Below are 13671 nucleotides of genomic sequence, written 5' to 3'. Positions count from 1 at the left end.
ATGTGAATTGGGTTGAGCTTCTACACTTTTTGAGATCGGCCTGCAGCTCTTCTGAAGAAGGTGATGTCTTTCTTTCAGGGCGAATTGGGACCTGTTGGTGTGTCGGGCCGCAAAGGCCCACAGGTTTGCTTATATTGCTTTGCTGTCAATTTTAGTAAATACTGTTACTTTTGTATACACATATTCATTGTTGTCTTGACCAAAGGGACCTGCAGGTTTTGACGGCCAAGTTGGACCTCCAGGAATCAGAGGCCCTCAGGTGAGTACAGTATTTCCTCAGCACATTGCACACTTAATATTTCATCCATATATGTGTTGTTAAAGAAGGGAAAATGTTCAATGTGTTAGAATGATGTTGACCATGACCATTTGAAATTGCAACTGTGCATCTTGGCAGGGTTATCCAGGAGTGAGCGGCTTTGTGGGCCCTAAAGGAGATGCAGTAAGCACATTCTACTATAGATCTACAAATTGTGTTCACGTGGGAAGTTTCTATATGGTTTCAAAAAAATGCTGAATAAGCACTACATGGTATTTAAATAAAATAATCATGTCTGTTGCTGGAGTGTACAATGTCTGTATTCAACATGGAAATACAATGAAAATGTCTAACTATTTGTTTTTGCTGTTTATACCAGGGGCCAATGGGGCCAGTTGGTATTAGGGGAGGTCCTGGCTTTGAGGGGCCCATGGTAAGTTGTTGATCATCGTTATCCAGCGCCGGTGAACTTGAGAGACGAGCGAGTTTATTCACTTACTTATAGCCCCACGCTGCCACCTATTGGTCACGAGTATGCAGTGTCGCATCAAATATCTTTTAATCTGGAGGTGGGGTTCCATTGAAAAATAATTAGAATTAAAGGTGTAATAATTAATTATTTGCAATACCCCACATTTTATTTAATATGTGAAATTTCTGTTGAATCTGTACACATATGCTTAAACATCAGGGTGCAAGTCTTTGCTGTATGAAGTGCAGAGATTTTTACAATATTTTGTTCTGTCCATCATCACATGCAGTATAGCCTAATTTATCTTGTATGCTTTGTTTATGACATCACATTGTATAATCTGGTGCCCTCATAATTTCCAACAGAACCTTTATTTCAGTAATCTGCGTTATTTGTGTTGACCTCTCAACCCCAGTTAATTCGTACCCTTTATTAAGGGGCTGTATGCAGATTAATGAGATTAATTACTTTTATCATTTAACAAGTCACGCTGTATGATTTGTGGTTACATATTAATGTGCTGGGATAGTCTACATGCATGTGGGCTTGTGTTATGTGTGAAACGAACTGACATTATCTGTGACATTTGTCTGAACAGGGTCCACCAGGGATTCAAGGTCCTACTGGTTTCCCTGGTGTGACGGTACATTCTGTTCAGAAACTATACTCACTGGAGGTGTGTGTTGTTAACATTCATCCAAATGTTTTCATTGCTAATAGGGAAACCGAGGATTCCACGGTGACAAAGGGAATCAAGGACCTAAAGGGGACAAAGTAGGACACCACTAATCAATTATTAAGAACCTGTTGAACCTCCAGCTTATGTCGGCCGCATGATTTATGGTCAGGTCACTCAGAAGCTCAAGAAACCTAATTGTTCAAAAGTATGAAGGACAGCGGGTTGTGTTCCTTCTTGCCTTCACCCTAGAAGAACGTAATGATTAACAGTTACAGTTACAGATTACAGTTCTTGGAGGCTGTCTGTCATCTTATCATAGTGAGCTTTTTCTGCTGTCAGGGTCTTCAGGGAGCAGCAGGTATTGGAGGTCCTCAGGGAGAGAGAGGCCCTGATGGCTTCTCAGGATTCTACGGGTCCAAAGGCCAGCCCGGCCCCAAAGGCATAGAGGTAGTTTTCATTTATATGTAAATATTTTTTTTTTATGTTTAGCACTGTTCCTGCTTCCTTTAATATTGCTTGGCAGCACACTCAGTGTGTGGCTGCTTCTAATGTGAAGATGGAAGGCTGAAATGATTTCTTGACTCAGGGCACTGGTGGTGACCACGGCCTTCAGGGAAAACAGGGCAACCAGGGGCAAAAGGTCAGCAGTAGACTGCAGCATAAAATCCTGTATATCTCTGTTAAAATATGTCACCAATGCAAATGATTATTGTTATCGTATATTAATTAACTGAATGAATTGTTAAGATGAGTAACTTTGTAAGTAAACAAATATTATGTGTGTGTTTACATGTGTTCACTAACCTCTAATTGTGTCCTTTATTTAGGGAAACAGAGGTTTTGATGGACGAAATGGAAAACCAGGACCGAGAGGAACCAAGGTACGGTTGGATTGTCAGGATTTCTGAAACTGATGGCCGTTTTTTTGCGCCATCTTGATAAAGACTGGTTCACTGGGCGGAGCCAATGATAATGTTTTTTTGTACATTGTTGTTTTGTTTTTACCAGGGTCGCACTGGGCAGAAGGGTCACACAGGCCAGCCGGGACCTTCGGTACACCTTTTTGAACTTGTTCACGTTATCGTAGTAAGCAGCAAAATTGGTGTGTTTTCCGGGTTGCTATCCCATTTAATAGGTTTCATGTTGGAGCTCAGTGTTCTCTGTTGAAATCACAGTATATTCCAGATATTAGTTTGAAAGGGTGTCTGTGGTACCGTTTTTAACATTATACCTTAAAGCAATTGTATAATTACTTTAAAGATCATCTCTTTCATTTAACAATTCGTTGTATTCCATCAATGTGGTGCTGCATGACAATTTCCCGTTTGATGCATTATAATGTCATTACTTGATAATGCAGGTATTGTGATAAAGTCTCAAGACATGTCCAATAGTGACTGTGTTTGGCAAGTGGGAAGGTTTTTAAAGCTCAAACTGTTTGCACTCGGGTTGATCTCTTGCAGGGTTTGCCAGGGCTGCCCGGGCGACAGGGACCAGAAGGAAAGCCTGGTACACAGGTTCCCATTCTCTATCATATTTCAATCTTCAGTGTCTGTGTGAAGTCTTTCTTTGCATTTACAGTAGTGTGTCTTGCTCAGCGTTATTATTGATTTTTTTTTATTTATTTAAAAAAGCCATGTAAATCCTTTTTAACATTTGGAACGGATTCTACATGCACAAGTGTCATACACACAAAAGGATTTCAGTTTGGATTCAACATTTTGAAAGTCTTTTTATTTTAAATATGATGACCAAGTGAGACAGTTGGTGGCAGTGTTCTACAGCAGCAGTGGTTGCCGCTGCATTAAAGCAGGAGGGTGCTGTGTATTTATCAAATGAAATTATCATGAAGTCATCCGTGTTCAAATCAAGCCACCAGTGCTTATGACTTTATAATGTGAAAAGCATCCTAGCCTCACCCAAGACGTGGTGTGAATGCAGTGGTGCAGTATTCTCATTTTCATTTGTGTAACCAGAAAGATTCTCTCTACACTTACTGCTTCATTAAACTACTTTATTAAACCCTTGATGTAAACATGAACCTGTAACGTGATGTTTGTTCGCAAATTGATTGCAGCGTTTCTGAATTTGTTTGGTTGACGTGTAATCTTCTCTTCTTTCAGGGTCCATCGGGTGCTACTGGCTTTGCGGGTGGTAGAGGACTAATGGTAAAACAATCACAGACATAATGGCTCTCACTATTCAGTTCATTTTTTCAACAATGGAAATCGGCACTTTAACTTTGACCTACAAGAAAAGCAGGAGGTCTATTTAATCACTTTAATAAATGTCACAGTCAGCATTGAATTTGAGATTAGTGCTTAGAGCAGCTGGGCCAATTACATCCCGGGGGCCACAAGTGGCCCTTTATCTTTATTTAATCGGCCCTCATGAGGTCAGACCAAAAACTGAAAAATAGTGCACTTTTTTGCATCAGTCATTACTAACTAAATTGTAACCCATTAGTCATTTTTAGGTCTTTGAAAATACAGACGTAAAATAAAGTACGAGTGCATTTTGTGTTTTTCCATCAGCAAAGCTATTAGTAATTAGATTTGATTAAAAATATTCTGGAATGAATTAGAATGTTTCAATGACCATTGCTCACTTTAACCATATTTTAGTGTGTAAAAATAAGTAGCTAAAATATACTGGAAAAAATACATTGGAATAAAATTGTTTGGTTTTGTCATTTAAAAGAATGTTTTCTTCTGTCCTGTCTGTTGGGTGTTTTATGCTTTATCCTCATGATACAATTTTCATCTGGTAATTTTTTATCTATATCTTTCAGGGTCCTCAAGGAATACTAGGAGAAAGGGGAGTAGATGGCCCACCAGGTTCTATGGTACTTTGCACTGTCATACTAATTTTAAATACTAGGGTACCAAATTCTCCTCAGACCATGCAAGTGCGAGGGCCCTGACTAGAACCCAGAGGTCAACACACATCGATGTGAATCTCTTCTGTGGCTCAGTTGACTTCATTTCAAGCATCGCTACTTGCTTTTTAATCACTAAATGTAATTATACATACATGATCCATTAATAAGCAGCAGCAAGAGCTCTCTGATCTTTGAAACATAATCTGCAGCCCACTCCTGATGGATCAGTGTCCCCCGTCATGCAGAGCCACATTGATGAAGGAGACATTAAAATATCAAACGTCTGTCTGCAGAATTACATTGTATTAATACACCTGGTTCATTTTGACTTCGAATCAGATTGTTCTTGCTCCTATTAAAATGTTTGAGACTCACAAAACAACTATCACATGTTCAGCTATGTCTCCTTCAAATTAAATGTAACTGTATATAAATTGTAAACTACTGGAACTACATGGATCTTGGTCTGATAGTCATGATGATGTCAACTAACTATCAATATCACTGTTCTCAGTTTTGTGTTCATCAACTGTCGTCTTATATGTACATGCAGGTGGTTTATCATATGCTCTCGCACACAGGGGCCCCCAGGAAAGTCAGGACCTCCGGGTCCTCCAGGACCTCCAGGGGAAATTGTGAGTCTGGAGTAATCAGTGGTTCAATTTGTCCGGCTAAAGTAGTAACCGTGCATCTGAATGTGGTTTCAGGGTTTTACAGGAAAGTCTGGGTCAGAGGGACCTCAGGGTCCAGTGGGCATGTATGTAAGTGATTGAGCAGTGTTCATACACTACTACACTTCCTGAAGTTGGTTATCGAATATGGATTTGTGTCAATAACCTGCATGCATTCAGTCCCAGATTTTTCTGATATTCTATGAAAGACAAATATTTATTATATCACAGATTAAATTTGTCCATGACATGCAATATGACCGGTTCTCTCACAGTATCTTACTGTACTACAAGTTCAATCAATAAAATGCCCTCGGTCTTGTTACTAATATGGTCTGGATTTGATTTGGATTTCTGAAAGTTTATGAATAAAGTTAATAATCTACTTTTTTCTGTTCTGTTGCCTGTCAATTATTGATAGTTCTGTGCTTCAACTCTTCCATCAGGGCCTCCAGGGAAACACCGGTGTGCGTGGGCATCCAGGCACTTTAGGAGAAAGGGTATGTTGAGATGAATGCCTCCAGCCTCCATCTCATTTCACGTTGAATTATAATCCTGCTATGCTTTTTAATAAGGGTGAACCAGGCCTGAGAGGTTTCCCTGGCCCTCCCGGCAAACCAGGACCTCCAGTAAGTGTTTTGTCCACATGCTTTCTCCAATGTTGGCTAATTTGTAGAAAGTGGTGTGTCCAACAAATAAAACACTTGTTAAAAATGTGTTACCGGATTCACAAATAGTCAGTGGAAAAGCTTTCTTCAGTTACTTTATTGATTTGCAGACAATAAAATGCATGCCAGTCAATTTACTTCCAAAACTCTGCTGAAAAATCTAATCTGGAGTGGGGTTTCTCAGCTGTGTTATTCTTGGCTTTGGAGTACATTTTTATTCAGCCTTAAACAACTTTACAAGGAGCATTTCTTACGATGGTTTATTCATAAACGCACTCACTGGAATGCAGCTCCTGTTTAAGTAGCTCCTCTTTAAATCATTACCACAAGCAAATGACCAACAAATGGTCTTTATCAACCTCTTAATATGTGAATTAAATGAATTGTCATTACAACTGTTTTTTGTTTGTTCATGGCAAAAGAAGTAAATATTTTATATATATATAAAGTGTATATTTATATTATTCATTATATAAATATATGAGAGAGGACTATTGTTTGAGAAATTTGATGAAGGGGTTATTTTAGGTGTGACTGAATAGTAGTGGAGATCTTTGAAAAAATGTTAAAATGCTTTAGTGAGGTCTGTGGGATGCTGTTATAAAGAATAGTTCTTGCAACCCTTCTGCTTGTTGATCTGATACGTTCCATTTATCACAGAGTCACATAAAACTGTGTCACTGATCCATCATTTACTGTCATGAACTGTGAATGCAAAGTTCTGAGTATAGTCTGCCAGTGAAAGCTGCATCCATCATGGTAGGAAATCGCAGTGTCAACAGGACAAATGTGTCGGATGACATAAAGAATGGCTTGGAAACAAAAATTTGAGGTGCATGTGCTGCTGGCTTGTCCTGACTCGACTCGTTGTTTCTTAGGGTCACCCAGGGTCGCCTGGTGAGAAGGGGCCACCAGGACCACAGGTTAGTTTGCGCTTTAGTAGATGCTTAGTGCTGAATTATTCATCTGTCACTTGAGAATATGTTTGGCGATGCCAAGTGGTTGACAATTTTTGAGTTGTGATTCAACATCTAGTGTGATGCTGGCAATAAATAATGATGACTAATTTTTCAACATTGCCTATGTTTGCTTGTACAGGGTCGACCTGGCGATGAAGGGCTGAAAGGGATTCCAGGGCCTCAAGTGAGTTTTAGTGACATGACTGTTTTAGTTAGGAAAGGATGTGTGAAAATGCATTGCTTGAGTTCACTCTACGTTTCATCTATGGTTCATAGTGCTGACAGGTACGGTCCATAGGGTCTGAACATATTTTTTAGTTTCACAGGTGAGAAAATGCATTACCCCTGCAGCAACAGCAAATACAGAAATGTAAAACAGGGTACTCAAACTATAGCAAAGCACAACCGTCTATGTCATATATCATATGTTATTATTAGACCGTGCAAGTGAAATTGTGAAGTTGTACTGTGACCTAATATTTACATGGCCCTGTAATATAACATGATGAATATGACTCTTAGCAACACTGATAAAGTTCAACTGTAGGAAGACTGAAAATCCTATGGTAGTCATCATTCACATGCTTGTCAATTTGTCTTTGAGGGAGCTGCTCTGAAATATTAAGAGTCTTCGAGGAAGCTGGTCCGTAGCTGTTTGTCTTCTCCATGGCTGTGGCTGAACAGCTGCTTCAGACTGGAATACACACTATGGAGACTCACCTATCTGGTGTATTCACCCCCTGTTGCTCGCTTGCTGGCTGGAACCGCTACTCATCGCTCTTGTCTTTCGTGGAGCTGACTTGTGACTGTGCTTCCTCTCTCTGATGCTCCTCTGCATCATTCACAGCTGCTCTTTATTTCCTGATTTAAAAGCCCGAACCTCTTGAGAAAAGTCTTTATTCAGTGTCCTTGCTGTCCTGGAGATACTACTGTACAAATTAGCAAGTAAATAGACTGAAGGTGACAGATGAATGGGTAGATAAAACATGAATGAAGAGGCAAAATGAGCTGAAATTAGTGAAGTATATTTGTTTGGAGGGGGAAGGTTCTAAAATCCATCACCCCTGCAGCAACAGCAAATACAGATATGTAAAACAGGTTATTCTGTTCACTAACAAACTATAGTAATGCACAACTGTCTATATCGTGTGTTCTTATGAGACTGTGAAAGTATAAATGTAGTAAAACTATTTACTTTACTACTATCTTCAGGAGAGCAAGGACAATTGAAGAAGAATAAAGATTTTTCTCAAGAAGTTTGGGCTTCAAAATCAGGAAATAAAGAGCAGGGGAAGGTTGCACTTGCGTCAACATGCTTTCACTAAACAAATTGTAAAGGGTTCTGTACTGCTTTTGAAATGATGATATATTAATTCATAATTGTAAAATAATAAAATGAAATAAAATGTGTTCGTATCCTTGCTGCAGGGTCCAGCAGGTCTACCAGGCAGTGCTGGTTCCCCAGGTAAACCAGGACCAGGCGGAAGTATCGGCCCCCTGGGACCACCAGGACCACAGGGACCAGTTGGAATGACAGTGAGTGGGTACTTATCGTCTGAAGTCATGTGATTACTCAAGTACTGCAGTCTTCGGATTAATGAGGCCGTCATATACGTAACACTGCTTCATATCTCGGCCTGTTTTCTGATATAGTTTGGATTCACTGCCCAAGGTAGGTTGGGGAAAATGACAGCTGTTTCTCCCGAAAGTTCTAGTTACTCTGTCACAAGCAAAACAAGTTATTAATTGTTGGCTTTAACTTTTACTCACTGACCGATGATATTATCTTGTCCTGTTATTATTACTCTTCTCATCTCCATCATCTTGTCCGCAGGGTCCTGAGGGTGAGCATGGGTTTCTCGGAGCAGCAGGAGAAATGGGCCAGAAGGTACAGTAGCTTGCTTCGTCGTCATTTATCACATTGATAAAATACACCCATGTCCTGCATTAAATCTATGACTGTACCATTCAGGGTTTTCCTGGACCTCCTGGAGATGTTGGCCAAACTGGACTGGATGGCCCACAGGTAGGTTGAACTGCCAAAACCATTCACTTGAAATGTATTGAGCTCAATGCATCAGCAAGTTTCTGTAATTAGATGCTAATGATTAGATGATAAGATCATGACATGAAATTGTCCTGATTGTCAATCATTTTATAAAAATAGAGCGTGTAGTGAGGCATATGTATTTCACAAGCAATGAGCTATATGATCCTGGTGACACAATAGTGATCTGCAATAATCATGTCATCATGACTTTCCTAACTCAACAGGGTCTCACAGGACAAACAGGCATGGAGGGTCCTCTTGGACACAAGGGGGACCAGGTCAGTGCAATTCTTTGTGGAGCAAAGTTTGAGTCACAATATATTTTCAGTGTTTATTAAAGTAAGAGAAAGCTAATATGTCTGTTTTTGGGTCATTTAAGTGGGCTATGTAATAAGGAGAAATTAGGTAGCTTTAAAGTGCACTGGGTGTTTGGCCGAGAGTCATTAAAAGTTTCGTCCACCAGCTCAATCTACCAATAAAAACAGTTTGTTCTTCATATTCTTCCTTTATAACAATGTTTATTTAAACTTGAATAAACTCCGAATTTACTTTCTATTTTTGGCATTTAGGGGGACAAAGGGTCATGTGGGAAACCTGGTCCTCCTGGGCTACCCGGAGAGCGAGGACTCCAAGGCCTAAAAGGACAGATGGGAACCACGGGACCAGTCGGTCCAGAGGTTTGTCTCATGTTTATTGTCCTCAGTTAGTGTATGTGTTTGCTGTAGCCACACAAGTGGTAGAAAGACTCACAGCATTATGAAATCAATGTTTGTTTGTTTTTTATTTCTGTTTTTACTGCAGTTCTGCTTCTTTTTACCTGTAGTGTGTTTGAGAAACTTCTTGAAGGTGTTCTTGTGCAAAGCTTCAAATGTATGTGTAGTCCTGACCATATTCAGGTCTTCTATAGTTTTCTAGTTTAACACACATTTGTATCATCACTTAAACAATACTGTAGAGTTACCTGTAAATAAATGCAAATGCAACTACAATAGCAAGAGAGTGCCTTTTATTTATAGGCACCTTTTAAACACACCTATCTAAGGAAAAAGAAAACAGTTAAGGAAAAATAAGGTCTGATAACAGCTCAATAATTAATTATTTGGATGCTGAACCGCAGTTCTTCTATTGTTAATATTTGGTCAAGTCTAACCATCTGTCATCTTTCATAAACTAACCTTACAAGTGTGCTGCAGTGAAACCTCTTCCTTTGATCCAATGACAAATGTCCTTTCGGCCTCGGCAGGGGGATGTCGGGCTTCCAGGTGATGTTGGAGATCCTGGACTGAAAGGGGAAAAAGTAACTGAAAATGTCTATTGTTATTTGGAGTGAATGATTTGTGTGTAAGTGTCTTGATTTTCTTTTCATCAGGGTGAAGTGGGACCTCATGGCCTCTCTGGTCGAGAGGGACCATGGGGAGATCTCGGGGGAAATGGTGGTCGAGGGCCAAAAGGAATGAAGGGCCACATTGGACTCATGGTTGGTAACTACATTGTATTTATGATCAACATAACAATGCATTTTTCTGTCATACTCAGCACAACCAGTATTCAGCACCGTGTTTACAATATTCCTAAGATATTCCTCACCCCATCTCCTCCTGAAAAACATTAGAAAATGCTTGTTTGAATATGAAAAGCTGAAGTGCAATAATTCAGACTAAGATCAAAGCGATATACACCCAGAACACTGACACTGAGATGTTCTTTTTTTCTGTGAATACATTATTAGATATAACATTTAAGTGCTGAGAGGCAGTTGTTTGTGACAGCCTGAAATTGACTTTACTAAATTGACTATACTAAATTAAAAAATTGTGGATATCAATAAAGTCATAAGAGTCTTGGTGTAGGTTTGTTGAATGATAGATGACTTCATTATAATTCTGATCCTGAATTTGCTCGTACGTCTTATATAGATAGACAAAATTACAGTTGCAAATAGATGTTAGCATGTTTTAATGCCATTGCATGTTTGCTGACCAGGGTGAGCCAGGATTGATGGGCGATTTGGGAACCATAGGTCTGTTGGGGTTACAGGTATGTGTTTTTGCTATTGATATTGAAGACCGCACTTTTGGTATTTTTATCTAACCCTTTAAACCATTTGGTCAACTTTGGTTAATCTGTTTTTCATTTGTACAATAATTGTATGTATTTCTTTTATTTTTTTCTGCCTTCTTGTTCAAGGGACCTAAAGGTCCTCCAGGACTCCCAGGTCCAGATGGACCTCCGGGACAAAAGGTACACACAGACCACTTCTTGTTTTCAACTTTTCTACCTCAATGTAATTCAAATTCCTCCTTGCTGTAGGGGGAGTCCGGGCCATTTGGAAGTCCTGGACCTCCTGGGTCAACAGGCTTTTTGGTATGTAGATGGCAAATTGTTATGTTGTATATGAATTACAAAAATGGCTGATGATTGTGTTTTGTTTGCAGGGAATCCCTGGACCACGAGGAACCAAAGGAGACATGGGAAGATGGGGACTTCCTGTATGTGAAAGTATTCATTCAGTTAAGCTCCTACCAAAACAAAAATTCCATAGTTCCTGTATTAATATCATCTGTTGTCATGTTGCCATCATGGGGGTTTTTTTTCAACCCTGTTGAAAAGCCAATAGCACAAAGTAAATGGATATCTTACTCCAGGCCGGACAACAAGGTCAACCCGCTGTTCCAGCCAATTTGCATATATGCAGTTTACGAAATAAACAAGCAGATCTTGGAGAACTTTGAATTAACTACAGTGAAGTCCAAACGGTGGTGTAGAATCTAATGTTCCGATGATTTTACCCTCAGGGTTTGGAAGGAAAGGTTGGTTTGCAAGGAGAGCAGGGAGCTAAAGGAGATCCAGGACCCCAGGGTGAGAAGGGAGATCCAGGACCTGGAGGCCCAATTGGTCCTGAGGTAAATGTCACAGTTTCATCCACTGTTATCTTGGGGAAAAAAAAACAAAACAAAAAACACATATGTCCATTGAAAAGAAATCTATAACCAAATCATCCATCCTCACTACAACATTTGTCAGTGTGACAGCACATGTTGCACACAACATGGACACAGTACCACTGCTTTATTATGTGGGACCGTGCTTTAGTGAGTCCAACTAAGATTTCTGTTGACATTGGAATGAAGTGCTGCATTGAAAAGAATGTATAAATATGGACGGTGGCGGTTAATATATTAATTAACATTTCTCATCTTCCTGCGTGTGATGCATGTTGTTTTCAGCTAATCTACTCACTGTGGAGCAAATTATTTTTCCCCTTAGATGGATACGTGCCAGCGTGTGCTTTCTTGATAGCATTGCTCAAAATGTATTTTCTCAAGTGTGATCTAATTGACATTCATTCATTTGCAGGGAGAAGAGGGGCTTCCTGGAATCGAGGGTCCGTCGGGTCTGCCAGGACTGGAGGTTGGCAGGATATCAGTTCATCACTATGAATTATGCTGTGTTTAAGTCTTAATGAAAACCCCAACTTTTTTCAACTGCAGGGGCGGCCAGGGGAAATGGGACCTCGGGGTCCTCCAGGGCCTGCAGGTGTTATGGTGAATGAAAAGACTTTTTTAATAGAAAACAGTTAACAGTTTATTGCCTTCATTTACTTGTTATTAGAGCGAATAATAATAATTGTTTCCTTTCACACAGGGACTTAAAGGACGACAGGGGCCAGACGGTAAACAAGGGGACAAAGGAGAGAAGGTAAACGACTTTTGTTACACCGTCAACAACCCTGTAGTTAATTTGCATTTGTATTCTGTTTTTGCGAAATAAAGATACAAAAATATACAAATTATGTATTGAAGTCAACAAAAAAGATGTGGCTGGAGAGCGTGTAGTTAAAGGTGATTTCAATCATGTGATATGTATTCCTTCTACAGGGAGATGAAGGCAGTTTCGGACCATCCGGGAAAAGGGGTCATGCTGGGAGAAGGGTAAACAGTTTTGCAACAAAGTTTAAGGATCACCTCCATTTGCGGCCAGAGTCCATGCCTCCATGAAGTTTGGGGATATACCTAAGTTGCAGTGAAATAATAAATAAATAAAATAAATAAATGCAAAATTCAGGGGGAAATGAATTCAAAAATAGAATAGAACCAGTGTGGGCAGAGCACGAATGTTGGTGCAAACCATACGGTGATGAGTGGAAGTTTATCCTTTTTGACAAGCCTGCTGCACCTGCTGCTTAGTGCGCCGAAAACACATCCTCATGCTTTTAGAGTGGGAGAAAATCTAGTGCACTGCTGTTATTAAAAAAAAATTAAAATCATTGCGCGGGCACAGAGACATGGGCAGGCACATTAAACCAGGCTCTTAAGTCGCCTGAATTCAGCATGTGACTCACTTCTTTCTGTAAAAGTTCCACGTGGTTGGTCAAAATGTGCATATCCATTGAGCAAACTTGGGATTGAAGGGTGACACATAACAGCGGTGGAGATGCGCCTGCAGAGGAGAGAGAGAAACGAGAGAAGCGGACCTTGGTAATACCAGTTTCAGAGACTACATGCTGGTCATGAGAAGAAATGGAGTAGTCCTCATTTTAATCGCAACAACTCAGGCTTGTAACACTACGGTGGCCTCAAGTGGACAAAATCTAAGTCTCGCAGGACACAGAATCATGAGGTTCGTCCAGCGTCTTCAAATGTGTAATGTGATTTCAATATCACGATGGAACAGTGTCAGTTTACTTGTACATGACGATTCTAGACTTATACTTTGAATATAATACATTATTAAGTTAAACCTATAGCACAAAAACCTAGGGGAAACACTGTACATATACTTTTAGGCATTCCTGTTGTGAAAGAGCTGACAGTTCGATACATAAAACATGCATCAGGAATCTCACATTCTGTTTATTTGCTTTTTCTCTCACCTCATTTGAAAACATGGAAAACCAAACCGCAGGGGAGACGAGGGAAGGCAGGAGTCAGAGGGACCCGAGGACAGAGAGGACCAAAGGTACAAGAACAAGGAACAACTGCTCATCTTTTTTTCCTTCCTCTTTGATCATGATCCATGAGCTGACAATGTT

The 13671-nt window shown here is 39.9% G+C and overlaps 1 protein-coding gene across 3 annotated transcripts in view; it reads left to right on the top strand.

Moving 5' to 3' along the window:
* Positions 1-13671, top strand: part of si:ch211-196i2.1 (collagen alpha-1(I) chain) — a 54227-nt gene that overhangs the window by 33185 nt on the left and 7371 nt on the right. For 2 of the 3 annotated variants that reach the window (XM_053850671.1, XM_053850688.1), the window contains 36 exons: positions 79-123; positions 206-259; positions 398-442; positions 639-692; positions 1330-1374; positions 1452-1505; positions 1750-1857; positions 1997-2050; positions 2238-2291; positions 2419-2463; positions 2874-2927; positions 3534-3578; positions 4202-4255; positions 4873-4926; positions 4999-5052; positions 5409-5462; positions 5538-5591; positions 6509-6553; positions 6729-6773; positions 8018-8125; positions 8424-8477; positions 8562-8615; positions 8864-8917; positions 9209-9316; positions 9883-9936; positions 10009-10116; positions 10623-10676; positions 10827-10880; positions 10950-11003; positions 11075-11128; positions 11435-11542; positions 11997-12050; positions 12131-12184; positions 12285-12338; positions 12518-12571; positions 13545-13598. In XM_053850671.1, coding sequence (XP_053706646.1) covers positions 79-123; positions 206-259; positions 398-442; positions 639-692; positions 1330-1374; positions 1452-1505; positions 1750-1857; positions 1997-2050; positions 2238-2291; positions 2419-2463; positions 2874-2927; positions 3534-3578; positions 4202-4255; positions 4873-4926; positions 4999-5052; positions 5409-5462; positions 5538-5591; positions 6509-6553; positions 6729-6773; positions 8018-8125; positions 8424-8477; positions 8562-8615; positions 8864-8917; positions 9209-9316; positions 9883-9936; positions 10009-10116; positions 10623-10676; positions 10827-10880; positions 10950-11003; positions 11075-11128; positions 11435-11542; positions 11997-12050; positions 12131-12184; positions 12285-12338; positions 12518-12571; positions 13545-13598 — 2151 coding nt within the window. The remainder of the gene's footprint in view (positions 1-78; positions 124-205; positions 260-397; positions 443-638; positions 693-1329; positions 1375-1451; positions 1506-1749; positions 1858-1996; positions 2051-2237; positions 2292-2418; positions 2464-2873; positions 2928-3533; positions 3579-4201; positions 4256-4872; positions 4927-4998; positions 5053-5408; positions 5463-5537; positions 5592-6508; positions 6554-6728; positions 6774-8017; positions 8126-8423; positions 8478-8561; positions 8616-8863; positions 8918-9208; positions 9317-9882; positions 9937-10008; positions 10117-10622; positions 10677-10826; positions 10881-10949; positions 11004-11074; positions 11129-11434; positions 11543-11996; positions 12051-12130; positions 12185-12284; positions 12339-12517; positions 12572-13544; positions 13599-13671) is intronic. The other variant, XM_053850680.1, reaches the window with a different exon arrangement.

This window comes from Synchiropus splendidus, chromosome 1, assembly GCF_027744825.2.
Source record: "Synchiropus splendidus isolate RoL2022-P1 chromosome 1, RoL_Sspl_1.0, whole genome shotgun sequence".
Lineage (NCBI taxonomy): Eukaryota > Metazoa > Chordata > Actinopteri > Syngnathiformes > Callionymidae > Synchiropus > Synchiropus splendidus.
Note: the sequence above shows the minus strand (reverse complement) of the source record. Positions and strands in the feature narration are given on the sequence as shown.